Source organism: Natator depressus, chromosome 19, assembly GCF_965152275.1.
Source record: "Natator depressus isolate rNatDep1 chromosome 19, rNatDep2.hap1, whole genome shotgun sequence".
NCBI classification, from domain to species: Eukaryota; Metazoa; Chordata; order Testudines; family Cheloniidae; genus Natator; species Natator depressus.
Genome location: NC_134252.1, coordinates 1,524,938 through 1,546,596, shown reverse-complemented (window position 1 = coordinate 1,546,596; position 21,659 = coordinate 1,524,938). Strand labels below are relative to the sequence as shown.

The 21,659-nt window shown below is 54.1% G+C and overlaps 3 protein-coding genes across 5 annotated transcripts in view; 1 reads left to right on the top strand and 2 right to left on the bottom strand.

The window, feature by feature from the left end:
* CDCA8 (cell division cycle associated 8) overlaps positions 1 to 21,659 on the top strand; it is a 282,601-nt gene that overhangs the window by 25,511 nt on the left and 235,431 nt on the right. The window lies entirely within an intron of this gene.
* On the bottom strand, positions 110 to 5,904 carry LOC141974748 (uncharacterized). The gene is made up of 8 exons (XM_074934724.1): positions 5,776 to 5,904; positions 4,156 to 4,212; positions 3,296 to 3,395; positions 2,730 to 2,899; positions 2,500 to 2,638; positions 1,948 to 2,098; positions 673 to 915; positions 110 to 167 (listed from the first exon to the last, which is right to left on the bottom strand). Exons 1-8 carry the CDS (start codon positions 5,902 to 5,904, stop codon positions 110 to 112), a joined length of 1,047 nt encoding a protein of 348 aa, XP_074790825.1.
* MEAF6 (MYST/Esa1 associated factor 6) lies at positions 10,566 to 19,776 on the bottom strand. Of its 3 annotated transcripts, none has more exons than XM_074934400.1 (8): positions 19,646 to 19,776; positions 18,839 to 18,954; positions 18,148 to 18,235; positions 17,400 to 17,445; positions 15,831 to 16,023; positions 12,034 to 12,063; positions 11,195 to 11,228; positions 10,566 to 10,712 (listed from the first exon to the last, which is right to left on the bottom strand). In XM_074934400.1, exons 1-8 carry the CDS (start codon positions 19,739 to 19,741, stop codon positions 10,704 to 10,706), a joined length of 612 nt encoding a protein of 203 aa, XP_074790501.1. In that variant the 5' UTR covers positions 19,742 to 19,776; the 3' UTR covers positions 10,566 to 10,703. The 3 variants fall into 3 exon arrangements, 2 of the variants coding, with proteins under 2 accessions (XP_074790501.1, XP_074790502.1); XR_012635778.1 differs by lacking the exon at positions 12,034 to 12,063 and adding an exon at positions 11,872 to 11,929 and having other exon boundaries at positions 10,593 to 10,712; XM_074934401.1 differs by lacking the exon at positions 12,034 to 12,063 and having other exon boundaries at positions 10,570 to 10,712.

Sequence of the window (21,659 nt, the reverse complement as noted above, 5' to 3'; positions counted from 1 at the left end):
GGCTCTTCCTCCTGGCCCCTCTTGTGCCCCATGGCCCAGCCCTGGGCAAAGGCCATTTCCTCTCGCCCCGCGAATGTATCCCGCTCAACGCCATGCCGAGGGCGGGGGCCTATTCCCCGACCATCAGCACTTTGCGGAAGGGCACGAATGCTCCATGGCCGGCTTTGCTGCAGCAATAAAACCACAGAGACACAGCGCGTGAAGCTGCTGCCAGGGCTGCCGAGAGCACGGCTGCCGTTCGTACAGCTCAGAGCACGGCCCCCGCAGGGCTGGCTCATCCTCTGCAGGGCTGGGCGATTCCAGGCCACTTAGGGCTTCAGAGACTTCTGCGTGCACCCAGTCCCCGGCTGGGGCGATTGCAAAGGGACCAGGCCCAGTGCCTCAGCACTGCTCTCCAGCGCCCCCCACTGGCTGCTGCTCATACCAGCACCCACTCTGCAACCTTGGTGCACGGGGCTGCACACCGTTCCTGTTGTTCCCATGGGCGTCCCTCCAAGTAACCCCGTCTCCCTCCATCTGTGGCTCCCCTCCCTTTGGCTGAGCCTAAACTACGAGCGTCTTCGCTGTGTGCTGCCAACAGGCATCCCAGTGTGCAAGGGAGGGGCCCCAACCCTGGGACCAGCCCCACGAGTGCCCAATGCCCGCGCCCCGCTGAGGAGAGGAAGGACCCACCAGGGGAAGCAGCAGTGCCCCACCAGGACATTGTCGTGTGCCCCATGACCCGGGTCCTCTAACTCCACTCCCACGGAGAACTCGGCCTGGTCGGGGAAGACCCCCAGGTACCGGATGGTGCCCGCACCGACCCCGCCTGACTGCAGCAAGACCTTGGCTCTGTGCCCGAGGCGCAGGTCCCATGGTGAACGTGGCACGGATGCCCGGGTACCAGGGTGCTGCTGGGCCCTGCAAAGCTGGATGCTGCAAGAGACAGCAAAGGGGACACAGTTGGTGGGGCAGCCCCCTGGAGCGAGTCCCCGCTGGGCCCAGGAGCACAGTCACTGAAGTGGGGGGAAGCCAATTGCCCATCGCACCCAGCCCGGCTCTGGCAGGGCCCTTCCCTGGAGGCTGTAGGAGCTGTAGCCCTTGAGGTGGGGCCACGCCATGGACTAGCCCGGGGGCTAGTGGCCTGTGAGCCCGGAGCAGCCCCAGCAGGGCTGGGAGCCGAGCCGGGGCGCCAACGTGCTGCGCCTGCCACCTGCTGGCAGCTGCCCGAATCTCACGGTTCCCCATCAGCACCTGCCTCAGCTCATTGCAGCCGCATCCTCTCCCCTTCCACAGCCCGGCGTTGGGCCTGAGACCCTGTCCCTCCTCCGCCCCCCCCCCCCACACACACACACCAGGGCCTGCCACACCCACTGACACTGGGGCCATGGCCTCTCCTTTCTCCCCCCACCCCCCTAGGGCCTGCCTCCTCTTCCCAGCCGGGGCACGAACCTGCAGCCCCACTGGGGCCGAGGGCCTGTCCCCCACTCCCCACACCAGCACCAGGGCCCATGGCCTGGACCCCCCACCCCCTCCAGCACTCTCCATACGTGTTTTGCCCGGGCTCTGTAGAAGGGATAATACACGGCCCTTGCCCACGGCACTGGTGTGCTCTGGGGCACGGTGTGCCTGGTGACCATGTGAGGGGGTAGGCGCGAGCGCCATCCCATGGAACAGGGACTGGGGGGCATGTGAGGCAGCGAGAACTGGGGCGGGGGGGGTTCATTGCTTGTCCCTTTGGATGTGAACTGGCCACTGCCGTGGGGAGCAGACTACAGGGAACAATCCTGGGGGCTGGGCCCTGCAAAGTCCGGGCTCCACCTCCTGACCATGCCGGGGGAGCTGGGCGCAGCTCAGCGGGTGAGGCCCGGAGAGTGAGGCTGGCAGCAGGAGCCCCGCCGCTTCCCCCCCTGGGCCCCATCCACAGCAGCTTGCACTCAGAGTGCAGGGCCGGAGCCAGGGATGCACCTGCCCACGTCCACGGGTGCTGAGCTGGGCCTGGGGATGAAGCTTGCGAAAGCCGAAGATGCAGACGCCCGGCCTGGGCAGCTGGCAGCAGGACAGCTCTGAAGCGCGCCGCAGGGGCTCGTGTCTGGCCGGACAGGCTGCGGCCGCTCCCCTGCGAGGCAGCAGATGGGAGGGTGACTGGGTACGGGAGACGGCAGCCAGGCTCGGCCCATGGGGCATCCAGCAACACATGCCACCTGCCCGACCCCTCCCCCCAGCCACGCGCCAGCAGCCCACGCCGATGCAGCACAGGGCGCCGCAGCACGCTGGCCACCTCCCCCTCTGCACGGGCTGGGACAGCCGCTGGCCCCGCAGTCCCCCCTGCCCCGGCTGTCGCCCTGTGACCAACCTGCACCAGACAGCCAGGTAGCGCTCATCGCCCAGGTGATGCTGCACCCTGGGTGAGGCTGGGGGCGGGGGTCCTTCCCCCGGCCCCCACCCCCGTGGCACACTCACAGGGGCACACTGTTCTCTGCGCCTCCCGCCACCCCAGTCCCCCGGAGGTTTCCTCACCTGACGGCGTCTGGAGGCCCCAGCCGCTATCTCCCATGCACCACCCATCCGATCCATCCGCACTGGGAGCCTCGGCTTTGCTCTGCATCTCCAGGGTGTCCTTGGCCTCGGGCCCCCAGCTCCGTCCCCACTGCTGGAACTGGAAAGGGGCAAGCAGGTGAGGAAAGGCCCCCGCCCCCTGGCACGCTGGGGAGGCAGCCACGTGGCTGTGGCGTTTGCCTGAGGCCTACCTGGTCACGGAGCTCCTGCTGCTCCCTCAGCAGCTCCAGGTACCTGCTGCTCCACAGTAATTTCTCTGCACGCAGCTCAGTGCTGACATACTTGACCTCAGCCTCCAGCCCCATAAGCCTTTCCAGGACGGCAGTGCTGGCGTCCTGCAGCCTCTGCAGCTCCCCACAGCCTAGGAGACAGCAAGACGGCCCTGCTTGTGCAATTGCCCACAGCCACGTGTGATGCTCCCCACGGGGACGCGGCCTCATGCTACAGAATGCTCACGCTTCTCCCGGCTGCATGGCCTGACCCAGCTGAGTGCTGCAGCTGTAAGGCTGAGCACGTCCTCTGGATATGTACAGGGAGAGCCTGGGCCCCAGGGCCTGCATCTGCTGAGAGCAAAGTGACTAGAGAACCAGAAAGCCCCCAGGGCCTGTCTCATTGCAGCCCGGCACCTGCACTGCAGCCCAGCGCACCCAGCCTTCGCTGCCCGGTGGGGAAAGCCCAGGGAGCCCGCAGCACGTCCCGGGCGCTGCAGGACACTGCTGAACCGGGGCAGGGCTTTGTGGCTTCCCAGAATACTGACCTGCCCCGGGCTGCTGCTGGCCAGGAACAGGTGTGCAAGCGCCATCCCCATCGCAAGCTTCGCTGCAGCTCTCCAGCCATGATCCCAGCACTGCGCTGACCTGCAAGCCAGTCGGACCCAGACATAGTGCCGGCACTGTCACTGGGGCAGCACGCGCAGCCCCATACAGAGATGGCCAAGACTGGCTCGGCCCAGCCCAACTCACTCCCTTCGGCCTGGGGCCCCCAGGCAAACACAGCCCAGGTCGTCTCTGCATCAGGTAGTGGGGGAGGAGGGCCCAGAGGCTGCCTGCTCGCTGCTTTGGCATCAGACCCTTCCAGGAAGGTTCAGACCCACTGAGACACACACGCCTGTAGCCCTCCCAGAGGCGCAGAGACAGGGGAGTGACGTGCACCTGGGTCAGAGCAGGGCTGACCCCCCAGCACAAGGCACAGACTCACACTGGGTGCAGGAGTGACTCTGGGTATGCGATATACTGGATGCAAGTGAAACGTTCTGGGCATCACGGAGGGTCCTCGGCAGGTGGCAGGTGTCTGTACCCCTCCCCAATAAGTGCAGGGATCTGGTATAATGGATATGAATGGGTCTGAGAGCTAATTAACGCCCCCACACGCCCAGACCCCTTTCCAGGTGGTGGAAGCCAACCTGCCCCTGTTTTATAAGCACACTTCCTCTGCTCGGGGTGCGCTGGCTCCATGCCTCTTGGCTCCGAGTGCATGGGAGGGTGGAAACGAAGTGGAGGCGTTCGGCAAAGCTCCAATGGAGACCTGTGTGCATGGTCACGGCTCGGAACAAGGAACCCCATGTGAGCATGACGGTGGAGGCAAGGGACAGAGCCAGCATTTGCAAGTGCCATTTACCTCACGCACGAAATGGAACACGAGCTCCCAGAAAACCTTGTAGCAGAACAACACGTGCTAGAGAGGAAGAGGAGAGATGGGCGAGAATAGCGTCAGCACGAGACGGGAAGCGCCCGGCCAGGACAGAGGGCAGGCGGCCCTGCACCTCTCTGTCTGTTGGAGCCTTTCCCGGAGCGCCTCCGGCTGCGGTGTCTGGGCTGGACTGTGTCCGCCGGCGTTACGCCAGGCTGGGCGCACGGCGGTCAGAGCCTGTGGGGACCAATGAAGGTGGGCTGTTATTGGGCCGGGGAATAAACTCTATCAGGAAAAGCAGAAGGCATAGAGGCAGGATTTCCCAGCTGCACCGCCACGAAGAGAATGACGCCCAGCCAAGCCCTGCCGTGGCACCTGCAGTGCTGCCCTGTCACTTTTCCCAGCACAAATCCAGCATGAGCTGCACTTAGCGAGGGTGGGACACACAGCGTGTTCCAGGCCTCGGAGCTGAGAGCGCCCACTCCCTGCCCCAGGAGCCCCCAGCTATCCCTGTGCTTCCTCCCCCAGCTTCTGAGCAGTGCCAGCAACCCTGCCCTTCCAAAGGGAGACGTGACCCTCCGCAGCCGGAGTCTGTTCACCCTGGCCCTACCTCACTTCTGGGGATGGCGCCGGGGGAGGGGGTCATTGCAGAAGGCACACTCCCCGCCCCGGGTAGGAAGACAGGCCCACATTAGAGCTGGGTGAAGTACGGTTTTACATTGAGTTGGGACGTTAGCATGAACAATAGGCATGGAACCAAAAAGCGTGAGAGATGAGAAAGACGACTCGTTGTGTCAAACTTGTGGTGACCCTTCGAAATACCAGTTACCTTCCTTAAGGTTTGGGCAAAGTAACAGAAATCAGACTTGCTTACTAGGATACCAGATGCAGTAAATAATTTACTATTTAAGAAACTCCTTCATCTGGCCATGGCTAGTAATGACAACACATGATTGTCAAAGGGGATGAAAAAAGTAACCTGTGAAAGGGTTCATTGCTGATATCTGCCTGACCACACCGGAGCCATCCCATATGGGTCTCAGCACCCCTGGGGTTAGTCCGTGGGCTGTGAAGACGTAGTCAATTGCTTGTTCTTTAGGCATGTTTAGCATAATTGTGTAAATACTATTCCGCTTTCAGAGTAACAGCCGTGTTAGTCTGTATTGGCAAAAAGAAAAGGAGTCCTTGTGGCACCTTAGAGACTAACCAATTTATTTGAGCATAAGCTTTCGTGCTTTTGATGCATCCGATGAAGTGAGCTGTAGCTCACGAAAGCTTATACTCAAATAAATTGGTTAGTCTCTAAGGTGCCACAAGTCCTCCTTTTCTTATTCCACTTTGGATTTAATGAAGGAATTTATGGTTAAATTAGTGTCAATGTGATACCAGCCATAAATAATAACCATTCCAGCAGCCTGCCTGGTCTGGGGTGCTCCCAGCCACCCTGAGGTGCTCCCAGCCTTACCCACCCAGGGAGCAAGTGCTCACACCTGGAAGTCAACACTCAATTGTGTCTGTGAAACTTGCATTTCTAGGAAGGGCGGGAAGCTCCCACTATTGTCAGGGTGTGGCCCAGCTGCTCCCTTCACTGCCTCGGATGACACTAACCCACATCAGCCTCCAGAGCACCAGCAGCCCAGACAGGGACGTCCTTACTAGAGACAGGAGCCACCTGCACCAGGCTCGCGAGCGAAGCAGCCACCGATGGGGCAGTGAGGGGGGGCTAGGTTTCCTCATTGAGTCCCTAAATAGGAGAAACCAGGAAGAAGAGTCAAGGCCAGGCCCCTGCATTGCTATCACATACTCCCTGTGGCCACACACTGCCGCCAGCCGCTCGCCGGATCAGTTCTCATTCGCTTGATTGTTCCCTCTCAACTATGTGCTGCATGCAGCTTCCAAAAAGGCTAATAGCGTCCTGGGGTCTGTTAACTGCAGTGCCGCATGTAAGACAAGGGAGGGCATTGTCCCACTCTGCTCGGCACTCCTGGGGCCTCAGCTGGAGTCCTGTGACCAGTTCTGGGTGCTGCGCTTTAGGAAATACACGGACAAATTGGAGAGAGGCCAGAGGAGAGCAACAAAAATGATCAAAGGTTTAGAAAACCTGATGTGTGAGGAAAGGTTAAAAAAAAGGGGCGTGTTTAGTCTTGAGGAAAGACTGAGAACAATCTTCCCATATCTTAAGGGCTGTTACAAAGAGGACGGTGGTCAATTGTTCTCCTTGGCCACGGAAGGTAGGACAAGAAGCGATGGGCTTACTCTGCCACAAGGGAGCTATCGTTAGAAACTTTTCCTAATGTCTAACTCTAAGGACAGTTCAGCTCTGGGACAGGCTTCCAAGGGAGGCTGTGGAATCCCCGTCACTGGAGGCTTTTAAGAACAGGTTGGACAAACCCCTGCCAGGGATGGTCTGGGTTTACTTGGTCCTGCCTCAGAGAGCGCAGGGGACTGGACCTGATGACCTCTCGAGGTCCCTTCCAGCCCCACATTTCTATGATCCTTTAATTACAGACAAACATGAACTATTACCTGCAGGGGCTGCAACTCCCTTTAATCCAGACAACTAGGCTCCTGTATAGAATGATGTGTACAGAAGAGGGCAGGTGCCAGCACCATCCCATCCCTTACCTGCCTTCAGGGCGCCAGAGCTGCAGGAGTTGGGAAGCGTGGGGCACGGAGCGAAATGCTCAATGGAAGAGTCTTGCTCTTTGCAAGGTGCTGAATGGGCTGGGGAAGGCGGTGACCAGATCTGCTGCTTCCTCTCTGCTGTTTACAAGCTCCTGGCTGTTGCTAGGCCGCCTGCTCGGGACTGATAAACTCCTGGCTAATCCTCTTGGTGACCAAGGCAGTGAAGGGAATTAGTGGATTTTCCCTGCTGCCCCTGTTGTGTCTATAAGGAGTTTCTCCTGTACCAGCCCATGCCCTGTGCAATGGGAAAGAGTGGGTCTGCTGCCAGGAAAGGATGTGTCCCCCCTTCTCTTCAATGCCTTCTTCATTAGCATGTATATAACAGTCTGCCTAGATACACGGCCCTGTGGGCATATGCAATCAAAGCACAGGGCTAGGGGCAACACACCAGGGTTCTATTCTTAGACAGCTTTGAAATCTTTACATTTAATAATTTGTTCATTAGAAAAAAAGTGCACACAGGGAAGAGCAGAAGTTCCAGGTTCAGGAGGACACGGTCAGTTTCTGAATGCTCCTTTCCTAACCCTTGAAATTAACTGGTGTTTTGTTAACTGACATTACATAGCGTCTCATCTGTTTTCCATGCTGAATACCCAGCTGGGAGAATGCTATTGAAGTGAAGGACACAGTGTTGGCTCTTACTCTGACAATCAGATATAGGAATGAGTCCCTCTGCCAGAACAAGCCCTAGGGAACGAGAGCGGGCCTGGTCTTTTCATTTCTCCTGTCTCTAAATGGCTACAGTGCTGCTGTAATTCAATATAGCCTGAAAGGGAGCTGCTGGATATTAATATAACCAAATTTGCTTTGACTGTGAGCAAAGCATTTGCCATTTAATTTGCATACTCCAGTCACTGAGGTGACTCCTGAAACATCAGAGGCTGGGGAAAAAACCATCGCTCGTTGGGGAGTGAGCTTTGCCTTTTTTTTTTTTTTTTTCTCTTTACAGTGACTGATGCGGCTACAGCTCAGATTGTCCAGCCTGCCTGGGGCTGGGGATTTCTGCTCCCCTAACACACTGGGATAAAAAAGTGAGTCAAAACGTCAGCAACGCACAGAAGCCCGGGGAGGAGTGAGCAGCTCCAGCAGAGGTAATTACAGTGTATACATGTCAGAAAGGGCACCAGGTCTTCAGCTCTAAAACCAAAACATCTCTGCAGCTAGGCTGGGTTGGGCCCAGGACTGATGGGTGGTCACATCTCTGTTCAGCACAATATCATTAAAGGGAATGAAAACCACAATGCATGGGACCTGCTTCCAAAGGCTGCTCAATTGCAGTTCAGTGTCTGCACAGGTACAAAGCTACCGTCCCATGCCCTACCCTGCTCCTGGTCTCACAGGGCTCCTGGCCCAGCCTGATCTCTCTGTCCCTGTTGCTGAGCTGAGTAGGGCACCAGACAGTTTGCATCGAAACAAAGAGATGCAGGAGCTGGGGCGGGCGGAGAGCACAGGCCTCTTGGGAAAGGGGAGAGTTGGCTGTTTGCTGAAAGTCATCACCTCCCCAGAGATTCAAAGCCCAGGCCCCAGCCCCAAAATGCCAACCCCTAGCTCTTTGCTGATGGCTCTGCATTAACCTTGCCCCCCTTTACGATCGTTAGAGTACAAATCTCCTTCTGCATAAGTGTCTAGGGAACTGTAAGTGATAGCACAGATCCACCAGCCAGAGCACAGAGCAGTACCCACTGCTGTCACCACCAGCGCAGCTTCCATTCCAGCACACTGTGCCCGGCTGCCAATGCAAGCTGTGTCCACCGCACCCTTCCCGCCGATGCTGGCTGGGAGCGGCAGCAGGTTTTCCGAGGTCGGAAAAGGTTTGCCAACGATACTCTACCAAGTTCATGCCTTTCTGCAGTCCCTGCGTTGGGCCAGGATAAGGGGAATTAGCACAGGAAAAGCTGTTGTGGGTTTTCCATGCTACCAAGGCCGAGTAGCCAAAAACTCAAGGCCAGAGTTGTTCTTATTCCAAAGCAGCTGGGGAACACAGGGCGATTTTCAGGACTTGTCCAGTTTCTTGGATGTTTACCCATCCCTAGTTTTAATCTTCTGACACTGCCAAGTTATAATGCAAGGAAGAACAGATTAGAGAAGAATAAAGCAGAACAGGTGTGCCTCTTCCTCTTAAATCAGTGTCTCAGCACTAGCCAGCACTCCACGCTAGCCAAAACAGCAGCCGCCCCTGCCCAGAGAGGCTGCCTACAGGAATTGCCCAGCTATTACAGCAAGTGTGACTCTGTGGGAGAACCCAAGACTGGAACGTACAATAAGAAGGGACTCAGCCACTGCTGCTGTCGCTTTGGACTTTCCCCGCAAGCAACCTGGCCTTAAATGAGTGTCTTGGTGTAGAACGGCACCTAACAGTCCTTGCATGGTATTGAAGTCAAGCCTCTGCTACTCCACTGGCAAGGGCAGAGCTGCAGCCACCCCAGCAAAAGCTAGGAAGCAAATGGAGTCCCCAGGAAGGCAAGGCTCAGTAACATGGAGTCTAATACGGAGCAATTGAGGGGCGCAGCACACAGACCTCATGGCGATTTGGAGAGGTTTAAGCAAATGGGCACAACTCCCTTCCAGAGACTGTAGCATGAGAACAAAGGTGCTAAAACCCCACTCAGCCCAGGTAACACTGGTGAGCGGCACTCAAAGTTCTGCCCCCAGGAAAGGGCAGCACCACATTCCTGACCCTGGTTAGGACACTCATCCCTGTGCATAGGCGTGCTGGTTCAGAGAACAGTCAGGGCTGCTCACCCATTTTACCAGGAGGTATTCCGGCAACATCAGCAAGTGGTCATGTCTGCCCAAGATCTCTCTAGTTGTGAGCTGTGAATAATTAGCACAAAAGGAGGCTCGTTCCTGGCTCCCTTGACAGTCACCACTGTGTGTGTATACAAGGAGGAGGAGTAAAGGAGACAATTCCTAAGAGGCTCATGGAGCTGCATAAACACACGCAGTATCTGAAAGTAGAGGAATTCAGGAAAACCTCACAGAATAAATGGAGAAGAATGATGGAAATTCTTGAGTGGCTTAGAACAAACAAAACACAGAAACGTCTCCAACTGCAAAGCAAGACATGAGAAGAGAGACAAACGTGACTTTTATTGTTTTATATACAAATGACAGATGTTTGTATTAAAAAGAGAATCCACCCAACCTTTAGGAGCAAGATGGCTTCGAGGTCCAACCACTCCCTGTAGCTCAGTGCCCCAAAAAAAACAGAGGGGAAGTGTTAAAATCAAAGATGAAGGAAAGGGGTGAGCCACTTTCTTCTCTACTAAGGTAAGAATTCAAGTGGATCGTTCTGAAAAATGAACAGCCTAATCAGATTTAAGAAGGAAAAATCAAAAGCCAATTTGTCAACTGTATAGTTTGGTTTAAAAAAAAACAAACTAAATATCAGTATTAAAAAAATAACCTAACAGATTTACAACCTGCATGGGACACACAGAGCCACGCCCCCATTCCGGTATAAAATGGAACAACGACATCTCTCAATGGTTATTACAGACAATGGTGATGGCAGCAGCAAAACCAGCCGATTGCAGGGTGTGTGTTGCCAGCTGTGGGGGAAGAATGTCGCACTCGGGAACCAGAGATCGGTGACACCACAGCTTAGTCCTCCTGCATTTCAGGTGATTTTAAAATGACACAAAGTACATGGTCCAATGTAGCCAAACAAGACTATCCCCCCCCGACCCCCCCCAAACACACACACACTTTAGTACTTTTGAGTGAACTACTCCTATGTGCAGACACTCGGTGGGAGAGCTGCCCATTGTGCTCATTCGGTCGACTGATGTTTTTCTTAGTGTGGACTCAACGTGGGGGCCTAGATCCGGGAAGCTTCGGCACCGATGAGTCTAGTAGTCCTGCAGATAGGGGAAAGGGCAGGACATTAATATCCCCCAGAGTAGCTTTCACAGCTTTCACACGCAACGGCATGAAGCACAGACATCACTCTTTGCAGGCAGGCAGAGAGAAGAGAATTTTACTGTAGCTGAACACCCTCATTTGCACTGCAAAATCTTCAACTAAGAGATATGTCGACCAATCACCAATAGTTTTCAATTTACTAGATTAATAATCACAGCTGGAAAGGGTGTGAAACAATTTTTCTTGAGTAAAATATATGGGGCTCTCAACTGTCACCAACATCTGGTAACAAGCAACAGATAAATCCAGCTATGATAAATCCACAAGGAAATTGCTCGTTTCACGCTAACTATTCCCCCACCGTGAAAATGAGAGAGCATAAACCATGGCAGACGCAGACTCTAGAGTGCTGGGGATTAGCCTGCAACCTCAGAGTACAGACTAACAATAAAAATAATGACACAGGACTGATACTTACAGCTCGTGGCTTTTTGTTTAACTTGAGATCAATCCTGTGATGGGAAAGAGAAGAGAAATGTCCATTTCAATACATTACATTTCAATGGGAGTTCCAAGAACCAGCTACAGCATATGGCACAGGCTACAACAAAGGCTATTTGGTTAATTCAATCCACGTTCTCCGAACTGGACGAGCCAAATCATTGTCCCAACATTACTGGGCAAGGACCAACAACATCAATGAGAGCGGACTCTTTACACCTTGCCGAAATGCATATTCCACCCACTCAATCAGAGAAACAGTTATCAAAGGTTCATAATAAAATCACAGGGAAGTTATGCAGCGTGCAAAAATGGGATTAAAATGCATGCTCTATGTTAATTTGTTAAGAGATAGATGTAACTATGCCACAGATAATTATTCAGACATAGTGGTAATAGTTACTTACTTGGACTATACAGAGAAAGAGGATTTTGAGACAACAGGTATTATAAAATCAAGGGGATTGGCTTTATTACATTTCTCCAGAGGAAAATATCCAAATTTATGCCACTAATCTCTTTAGGAAGCAAAGCCAGAAATCAGTTTTTAACTATTTATTAAGATAAAGTTTATCTGTAGTTTTAAAAACGAAATAAAGAGGCAGAAGAGTAAAGTTGATTTAATTTTGCTGAAGTTATTAAATAAAATGTTACCTCCATCATGTTTTTCTGTTTTTTAAAAAAACTTCCCAGCCTAACCTAATATACATACCTACAATTAAACAGATAAACTATGGGTTAGAAAGGTCTCAGAAAGGCACATCGGTGTCTACACACTAACAAGACAGCACAAGTACTAATTCAAGTCAAACTTACTCAAAGTCATAATCAAACATGCCAGGCGGGCTGAGGGGCAGCATTTGAAAGGAAGAAAGCAATAGCCATTAATATACTAATGAATTCAATAAATAGGTTGATTAGCCACCCTAGCGAGATTATAGAAAAAAATAAAGCCAATGTCCAAAAGCCATAAAGTTCTTATTTTATATAGAATATGTTATTTTATTTATTTATTTACCAGAATTTGGCACAAAAAAGCACTCCGGACTCGGCAGTGCAGAGCCCCCCTCCCCAAGTGGATTGCTGGGAAATGAGGTGTTAAACAGAGGAAGAGTGGTTTATGTAAGGTATTTTTATATGCAGAGAAAGGAAGCCATCAGCTATTTGGAATAGCACATTAGCTTCCAGACAGAGACTGAACTTTCGATGCACGCAAAGACAACCAAGTGGGCACTCAGAAAGCAGAGGCTCTCTCTAGATTATTAGGGCAGAAGCAAAGAAGTTGGTTCAGGCAGCTAGATGGAGGATGTCATAGAAATATTTAGCAATTTTGCATTCAAATATGGTTGTATGCACACGAGTGCACGCGCGCACACACACACACACACTTACTTTTCACTTATAAACCTAAAAAGAAAACATTGTGAATTGTTTGAATCTAGTTACCAAACAGTTACACTCCAGCATCCATACACACACGCTCGCACATCCACCATGGCGCTCTGTTTCCAGAGAGCTCCTCCTGGAATCCAACAATTATATTGGTTAGAAAGAGGGAAGTTAACATGACACTTCAATGGTATTAAGTCCTAACTCAGTAGCCTCGTTGCAACGGAATGTCTAAGAGGAAGCAGCATTCCTGCGGAATGTGAGCTATTCCTCGGCTGATGCAAGTAGCTGAATTTGGGGCACTTTGGTAGGGAATGGTATCCCTGGCACTTGCACAGCAGAGTGGCCCCCATGAGCAATGGCCAACGCCGTTCACCATGTTCAGATGCCAGACGTGAGAGCTGGATATTCATGCTAGGTGCCCGCCACGCTGGAACAGCACCAGTACTGCTAGCAGAGCTGGTGAGGTATAAAGTAGGAAAGCTTGGACTACTTTGCAAGCAGTGTCAGCCATGCCTGAAGACAGCCCATTCCAATGGCCACCAAAGCTTCAGTCAGCACTCAGCTTACGCAAACAACTGGGAGAGCCGTGAATCAGGATTTGCAGTCAGAGGGCAGCCCCAGTGACAGACTTTCAAGATTTCTTATATAATACTTTCATCTCAGGACATTCAAGAGAAATGGGCAAACAAGGAGGTGTCTGTTTCCGAAGAGCATTTCCCACTATATTTCATTTCAAAGCACCTAGAGTTACATCATTAATTTCTTGCGACTAGCTTCATGTTCCTGGATGGTGCCTGGAATTTTTCCTTTGCTGGAAGGATTTTAGGAAGTAGTTAGTAAGAACAGTCAGTTTTTACGTCACAGAGCTGTATCAAATACAGTTAGACTTGTCAGATTCAGTAACTGGCCACACTAAGGCATTTTAGAACAACAGTCAATTAATTGTAAGTGACTTTGTATTATTTAGATTTCTCTCTCTGCTTTACATTCTAGGATCATAGGAACTGCCATACCAGATCAGACCCGGCTTCCATCTTGTTCAATGTCCTGCTTCCAACAGTAGTCAGAATCAGCTGCTTCAGAGGAAGGTACAAGAAACCCCGTAACAGAATAACTGGCCCAGAGTGGCAGTTTCTTTCTAACTCCTGGCGCTAGTGGTTGGCTTGTGCTCTGAAGCATGAAGGTTTATAAAGTTTTTATCAGATCTAATGTAACTGTGAACTTTCTTATTGCCCACATAAAGGCTTACTGCTATTTGAATCCTACTAAGCCTTGGTCTCAAAGATATCTCATAGATGGGAGTTCCACAGGTTAAGTATGCTTTGTTTCAAAACTAGTTCCTTCTGTCAGTTTTAAATGTGCTGTCTATTAGTTTTACAGGATGTCCCTTTCCTCTCATATTGCAAGAAACCTATAATGTTATCTACCCCTTCATATAACACAAGAACCAGTGGTCACCCAATGCAATTAATAGGCAGCAGGTTTGAAACAAACACAAGGAAGTACTTCTTCACACAGTGTACAATCAACCTGTGGAACTCATTGCCAGAGAATGCTGTGAAGCCAAAAGTATAGATAAGTTCCTGGAGGATAGGTCCATCCATTGCTATTAGCCAAGATGATCAGGAATGCAACCCCACGCTCTGGGTGTCCCTAAATCTCTGACTGCCAGAAGCTGGGACTGGACAACAGGGGATGGATCACTTGATAATTGCCCTGCTCTGTTCATTCCTTCTGAAGCATCTGGCACCAGGTCACTGTCAGAAGACAGCACACTGGGCTAGATGGATCGTTGGTCTGATCCAGTATGGCCGTTCTTATGTTCTTAAACTATTGTTACTTCTGAAATTGTTTCTAGCTACCTACAGGAAAAACCAAAAAGGTCTTTCTAGACTACTTCATGATTCCTAGCTCATGAGGAACTAAAAGGAGATATAACTGAGCAAACATTTTTAAATTTTAATATTATAGCAGAAGGAAATCCTGGATCTAAGAATTAAAGAGACACTGACACCACAAAATCCAGTCAACTTCAAAAAGTGAGTTAAATGTATTCAGTGTAGTACTCAGGCAAAACACCTGCCCATAACCCAGCAGTTCCCAATTGTGAGTTGTGACCCCAAATGGGGGTGCACCTCCAACAGATGGGGCAGCAGTGATCCCTAGTGTGCAGAAGACGCCATTTTGCTCTGCAGTGTGTCCTCACATGTATGGCGCATGCGAGGTCACAAAGCCTGGAGGACACCATTTTTCTCTACAAAATGGCATCCTCCACACAGAGTGACTTTGAACGCACAATGTGACCTCGTACGTATTGTGCAGAGGACATCATTTTGTAGAGAAAATGGCATTATCCATGTGGTGTGACCTCACACGTACTATCTCTAATAGGCCATCTCTAAAGCCACCTATTTCAGAATTGGCCGCCCAAGGGCAACCAAGTGAAGGTTGTGAGATCTTTACTACTTCTTACATGGCTGTGAGGTCAGCTTCCTTACAACTGCGTTCAAATGAACATGAAAAGCAAGGCAGCTCCAGAACACCACATGGAATAGAGGCTCAGTCTGGAGCCAAATGACAACAAAAATGGCTTCGGATCAAAGTTTGGATGAAAATATCCAGGATTTCTAGGACTTTTATAATCACTGGATTCCCAAAGCATTTTTGTTTATTTCCTGATCCTCTTCCCCAAACAGATCTGTCAACGTCCCTACCTCACTCAATTCCAGAGAACAAGATGCAGGCACCAAGGGGACTGGATTGTAACCTCTCCCCCTGGGAGGCAGGCCAGTATTATTCTGCTTTACAGATTGAGAAATTGAAATGGCACAGAAAAGGGAGGGGTCCTGTCCCAAGGCCACATAGGTATCTTATCAGAGCCGGGATTAGAAATCAGAAGCTCTTGCCTTCCAGTACCCTGCTCAGTCCACTAGCCCAACTATTTCTAAATGTCTCCCACTCTTATCCCTCCCGGAGATTATGGGAGCAGGGCCAGATAGGTTGTCTGATGTCACCCAGTGAATGTAATAAATTTGATTCAGTGATTTGCAGGTTAACATGAAGCGAGAAATCAGATCGTCATTTGCGCTTAATGACCCCAACTAACCAGTGGTCTGAACTGCTCATTGCTTGAATACATTTGGCTACTTTCAGGCCATAATGCCATTTGGGCAACAACCAGCTGTTCAGAGGACGTGGTGAGGGCAGCTGGCCCCACTAACCTGTGTCGATTTTTGTTCTTCCGTTTTTTGTGGCTGCTGTGGTGACTCCCCGAGGAGGTGGAAGAAGCGGCTTTCTGGGGTTTCACTCCCTGCACAGTCCCATCCAGCTCTTCAGTATCCTCCTGGCTGGGCTCATTCTCCTGATTGTGAAAGTCTGGAGAAGCATCACTCTCTGTGCCACTACCTGGCTCCTCTAGAACACAACAAACCCACAAGAGCACAGCTGTTACTTCCCATCCGTTCAGCCCCAGCACAGACCCTGGTGAATCCCTTCACACCCAGAATAAGGAAGCGCTGGAGCCAAATCCCGAGTGCAGCAGCAAACTGCATATGGAAGCCACATGGAGGGCAGCTTAACATCTCCAGTAGATAGCACAGAAAAAGGTCACTAAGCGGGACTAAGCAGCATTTCCTCAGTGTGGCGAGTTACCCCCTTAGAAACAGATGCATGCTAGAATCAAATCCAATTCAATCAACACCTGATTCAGGAATAACCCGGGTAAAAATGGATTTACTGCATACCAATTTCTATAGTATATGCCACACAATGCCCTTAAGCACCCAAGAAAGAGCAAAAATTCTCAGCCCCAAAGGCAGAGAGCCAGCACTGCACCTAGTTGCCCCAACAATCCCTTTTATCGTGGATTAAAAGTTGGTGCACTCAACCTCTACATCAAAGCCGAACAGTGAGCGATTCTGCTAACTCAGGAGGGAAGATGTAAACTTGTGTGAAACTTGTGACAGATGCCAGGGTTCTGGGCAGCAGGCACTCAGATCCACTGACAATTACTTACCATTTAATGTCAGGAAAGAAAAAGAGCCAGAGCTCCAACCCCCAGAGCCTCACCTCCCAAAAATACCAAACCCACTTAAACACACTTCACTTGCAGACAGCAGTTCAAGCAGACACAAAAGATAATGCCATTGCTAAAAGAGAGGTCTACATTTTAACATATACACTTGTAATGAGTACAACTGTGACCTTATTTAGAGCAACACAATTGCTGGGGTGTGAAAAGCAGCATACCTAACCGACAGGGAATCACAAGGACCAATTAAAACAGTGCTGGAAGGGGAACCCTCTAACAGGACCATAATTACCCTTGGTCGTGCACCTGGTAAGGGGAGAAGCATAGGCGCTGACCCCATGGGTGCTCCAGAGCTGGAGCACCCACAGGAAAAAATTAGCTGGTGCTTAGCACCCACCAGCAGCCAAACTCCCCCCGCCACAACTCCTGCAACAGATGGCCCCCGCTGATCAACTCCTCCCTCTCCCTCCCAGCACCTCCTGCACGCAGAGGAACAGCTCCGTGGCATGCAGGAGGTGCTGGGAGGCAGGAGGACCAGCGATGGGGCGTCCTCAGGGGAGGGGACAGAAAGAGGCGGAGAAGGGGCAGGGGTGGAGTTGGGACGGGGCCTGGGGCTGCGCAGGGGTTGAGCACCCCCAAGAAGAATTAGAAGCCGGTGCCTATGGTGTGAAGAGAACAGACACGTGACCTAATTCCTCAGGAAGCAACTTGCTTCATTCCAAGTTAGTCAGGTGGTGAGAGGAAAGAAGTAGCAGCTTACGCTTTTCAATGAGCTGGTCCTGAACTCCGGCCAATGCACTGACTGCCTAGAAAATCAGAAGGCACATTAATAAAGACAGATTCCCATTTATTATTTTTTTCAAGCTCTCAAAAGCATGCAAGGCCCCTCACAGCACAAGAGGTGGTTCTTTGGTCTCTGCTCCAAAGACCCTGCAGTCTAAACTCAGCATGTCACGACAGGAAAGGGCATTAAAGCCAAAAAGGAAGAGAAGGGAGAATACCAATGAGGGCAGAAATAGGATCGTGAGACACAGAAGTTTCTTGATTGGTCTGTCCCCCACTCCCTCCTCTCAGAGACATTTGGGCATTGCGGCAGATGTGAATTTTATGGGCGGATGGGAGATGCTTGTGAGAGGAGAAGACAGATCAACAGAGCCACTGAAAGGGCACAAACTATGCCAAGGGGACTAGTCCTAAGAACAGGGAGAGATCAGCCACCCGAGGGTTTCCTCTCAATGAGGCCAAAGAAAGCAGAATAAACAGGCTATTTTCCCCTTGTTAGGTACAAAGTGAACAACTGAAGGAAACTCCATGAAGAACAATTCAGCACAACCTGGAAGAAAGGAGAAGAGTGAGAAATGACGGAGGGGAGAGCGTACAATATAGGATCTGTTCAGCTCAGATTTGTCCTCCCCGATGTTCATGGGCAAAGGCCAGGCAGTTCTGCCCAGGAAGGTCAGGACTTGAGTTGGCATTGCATGCTGCCAGGCCACAAGCGCCGTACTCACTGCTGCGGAGGTGACCGAAGATTTGCTGAAGAGTCGTTCAGCTTCTTTAAATTTCCGGTTCCTTCGGTCGTTTTTGCTGTTCGAGTTTCTGAAATACACAGCACGGCCTCATTGCAAATACTCAGTCACCATGTCAGATGTTCTGTTCCCTTATCTACCCACGCAAGACATAACCTGCAGGTTAGGACAAGGCAGAAAGACACTGCAGCCCAAGGACACTGCACAAAAGTCCCTAATGGACCAGTTACTAATCCCTGAGAATGCCCTACACCTATGTCCTTACAGTTATCTGAAGAGAAATCGTGCCTGTTACATGCTGTGTCCCCTGAAAACATATGGAGACTTGGGGAGCTCCACGAGTCCCCGGTACCCATAAGGCCCCCTTTAGTGCTGGGAAGAGGGAGACAAGATACAAGTGCACAGAGAAGTTTTACTGGCTGATGTAGTTTCAACTGGTCCACACACCAAGGCATCTTAAGAGAAACAATGCCCTGTGTATTAGCTAACCTCAGGGACCATCCCAATCTCTTATTTTTTTAAAAGTTCCACTTGTCAAAGCTGTTTAGAAGCCAGAACCTCAGGACTGGGATGGAAACATATTACGAAGCAAAAAGCCCAAAAGTTACATGCCAGAGTGAAACTACTATCCCCTGAACCAGGGCACCCAGACAAGTCACCTCTCTCCACTCACTTCTGGTTTGTCAGGTAGCGGTCCCAGCCACGGATGATGTTGCCATACATCTGGGTGTCCTCTAAGTAGCTGCCCTCAAAAGCATAGATCTGCCTCTCCAAATTCGCTAGGGTCTCCTGGTATAAGAAGCACAGAACAAAAGAAGACGAGGCTAACGCCAGCACATCCCCAGAGCCGGTCAATGACCCAGGGGTACCAGAGCTGGCCACTGCCAAGGGACTCCCAGGAGTCTGCAGAGGCTGTGAGAGCTCTGGACGTGGGTCAGCTCCCCCAGATCTCATGGTTCATGCCTGCTGCAGGGGAGCAGGCAGGGAGGGATGGGGACCGATGGAAAAGGGGGAGGATGCAGGAGATGCCTGGGGATTCGTGCCTGTTGTCATGGAAGCGGGATACTCCCCAGATACCGCTACTCTCCAACGTGCCCTCTATATCCCCCCCGTTTTCTAATCCCCCCCAGATTCCCCCAACCCCACTTCCCCCCCAGAGCTGCTGCACCCCCAACCCCCACCCCAATCCTCACTGCCCCCCCCAGAGCCGGTGCACCCCCAACCCCACTTCCCCCCCCCAGAGCCGGTACACCCCCCACCATCCCCCAGAGCCGGTGCACCCCCGGGCTCTCCAGCCCCATTCCCCAGACGCCCCCCTGGCCCCACGGCGGGGCTGCGGGCCCAGCTCGACCCGGGGCGCGGGCGGGAGGCCGGGGGGGGGGGGGGGCGCGGCCTAGCCGCCTCCCCAGCCCGCGGCCTCTCGTAGCGCGGGCGGCCGGGACGCGGCGGGAGCGGGGCGGCCGCGCCCCCTGCCCCTCACCGCCAGCTCCTGCTTGCGCTTCACCAGCTCGGCCAGCTCCCGGCGGGTGTCGGGGATCTGGGGGGGGCCCCCGGCCTTGGTGTGCAGCGCCGCCATGATGGGCTGCGGCCTGCGGCGGGGCGGGAGCCGCGCCGGGGGGAGGGGGCCGCAGCCGGGCTGCGCTGCCGGCCTGGGCCGCCGGGGGCAGCGCTGAGACCCGCCCGCCCGCCCGCGCCGGCCCCGACCCCCCGCTGCCCCGGGAGGGGCCCCCCTTGCCGAGCCCCCCCGGGACCTCCCGCGTCCAGCCCCCCCCGGGACCTCCTGCACCGAGCCCCCCCGGGTCCCCCCCGCGCCGAGACCCCCCCCCGAACCCTCCCCTGGACCCCCCCGCGCCGAGCCACCCCCGGGACCTCCCGCGTCCAGCCCCCCCCGAAACCTCCCGCGCCGAGCCCCCCCCCGGGACCTCCCGCGTCCAGCCCCCCCCGGGACCTCCTGCACCGAGACCCCCCCCGAACCCTCCCCTGGACCCCCGCGCCGAGCCCCCCCCGGGACCTCCTGCACCGAGACCCCCCCCGAACCCTCCCCTGGACCCCCGCGCCGAGCCCCCCCCGGGACCTCCTGCACCGAGACCCCCCCCGAACCCTCCCCTGGACCCCCGCGCCGAGCCACCCCCGGGACCTCCCGCGTCCAGCCCCCCCCGGGACCTCCCGCGCCGAGCCCCCCCGGGCCCCCCCCGCGCCGAGACCCCCCCCGAACCCTCCCCTGGACCCCCCCGCGCCGAGCCCCCCCCCCGGGACCTCCTGCACCGAGACCCCCCCCGAACCCTCCCCTGGACCCCCGTGCCGAGCCCCCCCCGGGACCTCCTGCACCGAGACCCCCCCCCCCGGGACCTCCCGCGCCGAGCCCCCCCCGGGACCTCCCGCACCGAGACCCCCCCCCGAACCCTCCCCTGGACCCCCGCGCCGAGCCACCCCCGGGACCTCCCGCGTCCAGCCCCCCCCGAATCCCCCGGGACCTCCCGCGCCGAGCCCCCCCCGGGACCTCCCGCATCCAGCCCCCCCCCCGGGACCTCCTGCACCGAGACCCCCCCTGAACCCTCCCCTGGACCCCCCGTGCCGAGCCCCCCCCGAACCCTCCCCTGGACCCCCGTGCCGAGCCCCCCCCGGGACCTCCTGCACTGAGACCCCCTCCCGAACCCTCCCAGGACCCCCATCCACCCCGCACCGAGCCCCCCCCCCGAACCCCTCGGGGACCCCCATCCACCCCGCACCGAGCCCCCCGGGGACTCCCATCCACCCGCACCAAGCCCCCCCCGGGCACCCTGCTACACTGGGATCCCTCTAGGTCCCCCCCAAATCTCCCTGGCACCCCCATCCACCATGCACTGAGACACACACCCCCCATATCCCCATCCACCCTGCAGCGAGCCCCCCCGGGACCTCCTGCACCAAGCCACCCCCCCAATATCCCCAGCGACCCTGCACCAAGACCCCCTGAACCCCTCAGGGACCCCCATCCACCACACGCCAAGCGCCCCCCCAGGAACCCCCCGCACTGAGACCCCCCGGGGACCTCCCCCACTGAGACCACCCCAGGACCCCCATCCACCCTGTACTGGGAGCAGCCTGGCAAACACACCCCTCCAGAGCCTTCCTCCAGCCACCCTGCACTGAGTCCCCTATGGCATCCCTATTCACCCTGCATTCAACGCCCCCAGCACCATCCACCTGTGCCCTACTCCCACTCACCTCCATCCAGTGCCCCCCCCGTCCCAGCCACCCTGTAAGCAAAGCCCTCCCCAGCCTCTGGTGCTCTCATCCAGCCTGCACCAGAGCCCATCCCTGGCACCCCCATCCAGAAACTCCCCCACCCATCCCTGGCACCCTCATCCAACCTAGACCCAGACAAGCGCTCAAACCTGCCACCCCCTACTCAAGTTCCACCCACCACCCCTCAACAAGCCCTTCGTATGCATTTTGAAGGAGATCCACTTCTGTATTTTCACTGCTTAATACTTTCCTAAAGGAAACAGTTT

Excerpts from the sequence above, each read along its gene's own strand:
- LOC141974748 (XM_074934724.1), bottom strand. The coding sequence starts at position 5,904 with ATGAGGAAACCTAGCCCCCCCTCACTGCCCCATCGGTGGCTGCTTCGC. Across the intron at positions 2,099-2,499 it reads GGGCCTCCAGACGCCGTCAG|GGGAGCGGCCGCAGCCTGTC; the intron begins GTGAGGAAACCT and ends GCTGCCTCGCAG. Across the intron at positions 168-672 it reads GGGCACTGCTGCTTCCCCTG|CAAAGCCGGCCATGGAGCAT; the intron begins GTGGGTCCTTCC and ends TTATTGCTGCAG.
- MEAF6 (XM_074934400.1), bottom strand. The coding sequence starts at position 19,741 with ATGGCGGCGCTGCACACCAAGGCCGGGGGCCCCCCCCAGATCCCCGAC. Across the intron at positions 16,024-17,399 it reads GGACCAGCTCATTGAAAAGC|AGGAGCCAGGTAGTGGCACA; the intron begins GTAAGCTGCTAC and ends GTTGTGTTCTAG. Across the intron at positions 11,229-12,033 it reads ATGTTTGATTATGACTTTGA|GATTGATCTCAAGTTAAACA; the intron begins GTAAGTTTGACT and ends TTCCCATCACAG.